The 7822-nt window shown below is 42.7% G+C and overlaps 1 protein-coding gene across 1 annotated transcript in view; it reads left to right on the plus strand.

Annotated features, from left to right (window-relative positions):
* crabp1a (cellular retinoic acid binding protein 1a) overlaps positions 1–7435 on the plus strand; it is a 33002-nt gene extending 25567 nt beyond the window's left edge. The window contains exons 3-4 of the mRNA XM_050072692.1: positions 1835–1948; positions 7046–7435. Coding sequence (XP_049928649.1) covers positions 1835–1948; positions 7046–7096 — 165 coding nt within the window. The 3' untranslated portion in view covers positions 7097–7435. The remainder of the gene's footprint in view (positions 1–1834; positions 1949–7045) is intronic.
* The last annotated feature ends 387 nt before the right edge of the window (positions 7436–7822 follow it).

The following is a 7822-nucleotide window of genomic DNA, read 5'->3' on the forward strand; positions in this document are numbered from 1 at the left end:
GCCGCAAACGCGACAAACATCCACTAACTTTGACGGAGTTTTCTGCGAGCACGGCTGAGCCATTTTGTACGCTACACGTGTTTCTAGACGGACTATGTTTACAAGCACAAGAGTTCAGTGAGCCACCGAAGGACCGCCCTGCAGATTTACTATTGGTTCTGCAACGTAGGGAGTTTTTTTAAACTCTGAAATTGTATCCGCCCATCTAAACACAAAATCAGGGAGAAAGACATCAGTCTTTAGTTAAGCAAAGCGTCTAAAGACTGACTTGTGAGTCTAGTAGTGACAAACCTACGGATTATTATGCAGTTCTGGGGCAACATTAATTGGGTTTACATCCAAATGTATCGCAATTTTTGACAGAATTTTCAGAAAATCTGAAATCTGAAATATCTGAAATTCAGAAAATGCTAATTTCTGTGCTTTTCCATCCGCTACTGTTAAGCAAATAATGGGAATTGATTCATTGAGATAAGCAGTAGTTGGCACTAATTCTCCAGTCAGCTGCTAAAGGTGAGGGCGCAATGAGATAACGTAATCAAGGGAGCGCCAGTTAAACCTCAAATGAAGAAATAATGAATGTATAAAAACCAAGAGCACACTGGACAATGGAAATAGAGAGTTTTGAACAACTAATATTACATCTATATGCTGGTGGAAGACAACTGGTAACAGCACTGTGAGTAAAAGCATGATATAAGCTATCTAGAGACAACCATGCAATGACTGTACATCATTATTTATTTGCTGAATCTGTTTTCATTGCACTCAGTCTCATTTACAATTTATCGACCCACCAACAAACCCTGACATTCTTTGCAATATTTCGAGATTTTTAGTGTTCACTTTTTTTTTTAATATAAAAATACAAATGTTTAATTTTTTAATTTTAATGTTCAAATTGAAAATGAAAAAGAGGTGGATCAAGACGCACCATCAAGCAACATCAAGTTAAAGTCATATTTGTGAATGTAAATCCAACTTTCGTGCTGTTGTAGCTCTGTTTTTGGTCTCCACCAACTTTAGCAGCTAAATGCTCCACTGTGTTCACCAGCTAATATGTAACTGTGTCTGTCTGCTGTTTGGTGCTCAGCAGGTGGTGTATGGTGGGATAAAGTTGCAATGGAAAAACAAAAAAAACAAAACAAAAAGAGTCAAAGTTGAGGGGTGTTGCAGATTCAGGTGATAATTCTCAATAGGTTAATCACTACTAAAGACTCTTTTGACATTACTGTTAACATTGTCATTTGATACTCATTTATTCACTTTCTTTAACTGCTTATCCTGTTAGGAGTCGCAGGGAGGGCTGGAGCCTATCCCAGCTGACATTGGGCGAGAGGCGGGGTACACCCTAGACAGGTCGTCAGACTATCACAGGGCTGACACATAGAGACAGACAACCATTCACACTCACATTCACACCTACGGCCAATTTTGAGAGTCACCGATTAACCTGCATGTCTTTGGACTGTGGGAGGAAGCTGGAGTACCCAGAGAGAACCCATTCCGACACGGGGAAAACATGCAAAATGCACACAGAGGGGCTCCCCTACCCCTGGTTCAAACTAAGAACCCTTTGATACTTAATCATTGTGAAAATGTTGATTATATCTGCTTTTACTTCTCACCTTGATGCAGTGGTGTGGAAGTGTACTTCAGCATGTGTCAGTACACTTTGACATCACTGTTGGGTGCGACAGAGTGCATTTCTGAACCCACCAATCAGTGATGCTGGCATTAGCTGACCCTTTGAAGGATACACTTCACCAATGTGTTTTATCTTCACTGACACCATGATACTGACCTTCCCACCTTGTTGTCCTTCCCTCTGCAGAGCCTCGCCACCTGGGTGTCGGAGAATAAGATGTACTGTAAGCAGACTCTGGTGGACGGTGACGGCCCCAAAACCTACTGGACCCGAGAGCTGAACGGCGATGAGCTCATACTGGTGAGCACAGGGCGGTGACTCATCGTCTCCCTGAAAGCCTCTTAACAGATTACTGCTTAAAAAAGACAAAAGAAAAGCTCTGAAGTTTAGTCGATTAATGAACTCTCATTTCCGGCTTAGATCAACAAAGAGAGGACAGACAATAATTAAAATGTTCATTCTGAAGTGTTATTTTAAGCATAGAGAGGCTGTGATCTGATGGGTAGCTAATCTGTATGGCTCGTTAGTTACGTGGCTTGTTCTCATGGAGACTCGGGAGACATCAGATGCATTAAGATGGGATTTTAGAAGAGCAGCCAGTGTACTCCGTTTGAGAAATGGTTAATGAAACGAGGCAGGGAGTGTATGAAGTCACCCTGGAGATTCATCTATAAAGGAAATGAGAGAGGCTGTTTCCCAAGGAGCCGAGCTTTCATCCACCCTGCGGAGAGATGCTGAAAGGAGAACAAGAGGAGCTGCTACGCTGACATTGCAGTAATACCCCCTGTATTTAGCCAGATTAATATGGGCAGAAGTCAATGGGTCCAAAGCCCCTCCAACGATGTGCAGGGGAGCCGTCCAAGACCAATGGACCGGACGAACAGTTCTCAGGGACTCAACAGCTCTTTCCTCTCTCAACGTTCAACGCTCCCACGCTCTGCTTTGTTGTTCCTCGAGTGCTTGTAAGATGAATGTCCAAAAGGCTAAAGCTTGAAACAACAATATAGAAGGTTTAGATGCTGAAAAAGTAATCACAGGATGTTTGCGTAGCTTGAGAAGCAAGCACTGAGAAGAGGCATATCTTCAGTGCTTAAATAGTGTCTCAATATTCCACTAGAAGCTCCTCATTATTCAGAGGAAGGCAGAACATATTAAATCTTTTCTAATGTTTGGGTGATATAAGCTGTTGCAGCGCCTGCTACTCTGGTGACACTTTGGCCCGGCTGCCCTGGAGGAGCTGAAGCATCTGTGTACTAATGGAGATTGATCTGGCCGAGCTGCGACAACATCATGTGTTTCTCTGCTCTTCTCGCCTCAGTCCTCCCTGCTGTCACGCCATCATACAACCCGCAGACAGACCACATTTACAGAGCAGCTCGTTGAGTCTTTTTCTGTTCAGTGTTAACAGCGAAAACCCGAGCGGAGCCACATTCTTCAATCATGTAGTTGAGTTTACACATAAGGATTCTGTAAACAGTATGAAATTGGTTCTCAGTACATGCAGCTTGTATTTGTTGCTATGACAACACTACAAAGTAAATCTGGTCGTCATTCACCTGAGACAGCTGACCTAGTTTTGGAGCCACAGCAGCTTGATAGTGTTGGTGTTAGTGTGAAGGATGGTAAGAAACAACAGTGGAAACAAAGTGAGATGACCACTTTGACTGGAGAAGTGAAAGTGAAACCTAGGTAGGGAAAATGACCTGGCCTAGAATCGGCCTGAATTCGCTTGACTTGGCTGAGACTCGTTATGAATGATGCCCCAGATTTGGGCCAAATCAGCTGGCCAAATTTCGGGTTGAATCAGCTGGCCTGATTCCAGCTGCCGACACTGCTATCACTGGGCCAATATTAGAAATGACCTTGCAAAGCATCAGCCCAAACTTGGTATGCCGGATGAAATTAGCTGAGCTGCATCCGGCTGCCTGACCCGGCTGAGACTCGGTATCAATGACGTCCCAGAATCAGCTAGCCCGATTCTGGCTGAGACTTGGCATGAATGACGCCCTAGAATCGGGGCCAAACCAGCAGGCCCAATTCCTGCTGCCGACACTGCTATCACTGGGCCGTTATCAGAAATGACCTGACCCAGCAACGGCCCAAACTCGGCATGCTGGATGAAATTAGCCAAGCTACATCCAGTTTCTTGACTCAGCTGAGATTTGTTATGAATGATGGCCCTGAATCAGGCAAAATCCAGTTGCCCAACTCGGCTGAGACTTGGTATGAATGACGCCCCAATATCGGGCCTAATCAGCTGGCCTGATTATGGCTGCAGACTCTGCTATCACTGGGCCGTTATCAGAAACGACCTGGCCCAGCATCTGCACAAACTCGGCATGCCGGATGAAATCAGCTGGGCTGTGTCCGGTTGCTTGACTCGGCTGAGACTTGGCATGAATGACGTCCCAGAATTGGGCCAAATCAGCTGGCTTGATGTGGGTGCCAACACTGCCATCACTGGAAACCCTGTCAAAAAGAAATAAGATTTTTATATATCCAACACATTCTCATCCAAACTCATTAAATATCGCAGCTTTGTCTGTGGACGTTCATGTCTACATGTGACGCATGAGGTATCTTTCTGTATGTTGACATTCCAGGAAGTCTTGTTAATTTACGCCTGTCAATTGCATTGCGACTTTTCCAAATACACTTCTATTTTCACAGGAAATGCAGTTTCTGCTCATTTGATGTAAACAGCCTTTTCAGATGCAAACAAAACAAAACGAAAAATGCTCTTATAGGCAGTGTGACCAGTACAATGTTTAGCACCAACTACAGAAATGGATGTCTGCAAAATGAGATATTCATATACACATAGTACAACTCCCTGGCAGGTTGATCTACATCTACTATAACTTGGCCTAGAAAAAATCTTAGTTTTAGAAATACTGAATATTAGCACCACATAATAAATATTTACACTTTAAGTATGAAAAGGACGCCTCTAGAAGCCAATCTGGTCTCATTCCAAAGTCGTCGAATAAACAGAAGCAGGAGCAAACCAAAAACCTTAAAGGTATAACGCATGGCACATTGGGAATGAGCTGTACATTTTGCTTAATTTTAAAAAGAGTGAGGCCCAAAATAGCCGCAAGTGCTCTCTTAAAGTTAGAGCGTGACTGTACAAAACAGAAAATAAAAGAAAATGTACCTACCTTTCATCCAGTGTCACAGTATTTACGAGTTGTCCTCTAAATTGCAACACAAAATATTGTTTGTCAATATTTGACTGGGATGAAACTATTATTTACCTGCACGTGTTTAAATATGAAATCTCATTAACCACTCTGCTCAACCAAATATGTTGGCATCAGTAAGAAAATGACAATACAGTATATTATATATGCATAATATTTTCAAATAATTTGAAACCTCTTTATAGAATAAGAGACATGAGTCATCTTTGCAACCAGACAGCCTCTTTCTTTTGGGACAAGAAACTGTAAACCCAAAACAAACACTCACTAAACTGTGAATCATATCAGTGTTTCCAAAAAAAGCCTCCAGACACAGACAAACAAACAATTGCAGAGCTTCAGCTGGAGACTCAAAGGAGGACCAGCGATCATAAAGCAGTGGTCTGATTGTCTGTGGCAGTTCACACTGTAAGTGGGGCACATTTCCATACGATTTGCATGATCCGTTTAATTGGTTTAGTCTGAAAACAGTGTAAGGGCAAAGTCGTGTGGATTTTCTGCGGCTACATCAGCCTGAAATAAAATGAAAAAATGACGGCACATCAGAGGATTGGACTCAGACACTTCAAGCCTGTGAATTCAAGGGACGCATAAATCAGTTATGAAGCGGTTTCTTTTGGTTTCGTCATCAACAGATTGCACGATGACCCAGATTGATGGCCATAATTTTGACTGTGATGTCATGACACATACATCATGGCTTTATAAGATTTCCTTGACATTTAGAGATCCCTCACAAACAATATGGTAATACTGTCATAAGCCAACAACCATTAAACAAGTTGTGTTTGATGTCAAAATTGAATGCAAAGACGACTTTTAAAAAGGCTTCTGAGGGGAAACAGAAAAGAGTCAAGACTTGGTTCAGAAAGGTTCATTGTGCCTGACACAAAGTAGTTCGTGCAATGTGTCTTTCAGGCCACGTCTTAAGGCAAACACACTCCCTAATTTCTCTCCATAAATTCAAGAAGTCATTTTGCGTGTCTTTGGAGTCTTTGCGTAATAGTTAGTACAAACACGGAAAAGGGCCCACACTGATACGATCTCCACTTGAAGGCATTCATTGTGTTCTTGATTGTACACACAAAATGTGTAATTATGTAAAATAAAAACTGGAATTATTGCCTCGCCATTAGACAGTGACTTGCAGCGTCAGGCACCAACAAAAAAAAGCTGTCCTTTTATAGTTTAATGGCACTCGGCGGCGTCAGGGAGAAACACAGCAGGACAAGAACAAAAATAAGGTGGTGAAAGTCCAACAGGGGCGGGTGGTAGTGGTGGACCTTCACCCAGGAGAACAGTGTTTGCGTCCTGTGAGATTATAAAGCCAAACCCTGGTCTTTTTTCCTAAACCTAACCATGTGGTTTTGTTGCCTAAACCCAACCATGTTAGTTGTTGAAGGCAAAAAAAATTCTTAGTGTTTTACAGATCTAGTGCCTTTATTTTTAAAGAGACTGTATGTAAACGGTGAATTTCCTGTGAAAACAGAAGTGTATTTAGGCAGAACTTGACACGATGTCCCAGAACCTCAACAACCAACACACCCAGGGTACCTTTTAGATCGAATCTGGACGTGGAAAGTCCATGACCAAAGGTCGATGTGTGATAGGGTTGGAGCGAGAATGTGTTGCTTGGACAGCTGTCCGGTGAACTCTGTAACTGTGCATTTCTGGTGTGAATACCTTTTGAGCTGATCGCAGGAAGTGTACCATTTTGTCTTTTGCCATTGGTTAAAAAAATGTTGAAGATGTTTTTTTCCCTGTTTGGTGACGAACACAATGAACTTGCAGCCTATTTGCGCATTGTGGCAAATGCAACAAGTCGTGGTAGGAGCTTATCAGAGCAAGCCGTCCTTTGTGATAAGACTGATAGCAGAGCGACTTCCTCGAAATGCTTGCATTATTTAAGTATTTAATACCTGCTGTCTTACGAAATGGTCACATGATTCCTGTTTATAATTTCTAGACATGCAGGTTTTGCTGGACCAGGTAGAAAACTGAAAGTGTAACATCTTCACATTAGTTCGACTAAGAAACCAGACTTTGATGTGTGAACCCGCCATTAAACTACCCAACATACTTGAGTTGCAGCATCCTACTGTCACAGGTGTTTGTTGAGGTGAAACCAGCTAACTGTAAGGACTTCTCACGATCAGGTCTCTAAAACACACAACTATCTTTTTGTTTCCTCCAGACTTTCGGGGCAGACGATGTAGTGTGCACAAGGGTCTACGTCCGGGAATGAAGCTCTGCAACCTTCATCAGGACGAGACAGACACCCAGTTGGACCACAACAATTCGTTTAAACCCAACAACACTGTGTCATGCTAACACGCTAACGCATTTGCAAAGTATCCTGTGTAACCTCTCAGCATCAGTCTGCATAGTCTCCACAACAATAGCAGTGTCTCTGTAATCTGGTTATTTGTAGTGAGTATCGTGTCTGCAGTACAGTAGCTGGATATCTCAGTGTCCATATCTGCTACCCTGGTGTCAGCTGTGTACGTAGGATTTAGTCAACAGTTGCATTGATTAAGTATTCATGTTCAATGACAGGAAACAATAAAAGATGGAACAAACAGAATCACAGCCTCTTTCTTCATAATAAACATTTCTATCAAAGGTAGCCTTAAGAATATTTTGAAACATGTGGTACTTACATCAGGAAGCATTCTCTTCTTTGCCTCTTTTTGTAGGTACATTGCCATATTTCTCGACACATTACTGCCACCAACTGTCGATCTGTGGAACAGCGTGGCCACTAAGTAGATTCATTCCTTCATTCATTTTCTGTAACCACTTATCCAGTTCGGGGTCGCGGAGGGGCTGGAGCCTATCCCAGCTGACAATGGGTGAGAGGCAGGGTACACCCTGGACAGGTCGCCAGAATATAGCAGGGATGACACAGAGACAGACAACCATTCACGCTCACATTCACACCTACGGCCAGTTTAGAGTCACCAGTTAACCT

The sequence above is a fragment of the Epinephelus moara genome, chromosome 20 (genome assembly GCF_006386435.1).
Source record: "Epinephelus moara isolate mb chromosome 20, YSFRI_EMoa_1.0, whole genome shotgun sequence".
Taxonomy (NCBI): domain Eukaryota; kingdom Metazoa; phylum Chordata; class Actinopteri; order Perciformes; family Serranidae; genus Epinephelus; species Epinephelus moara.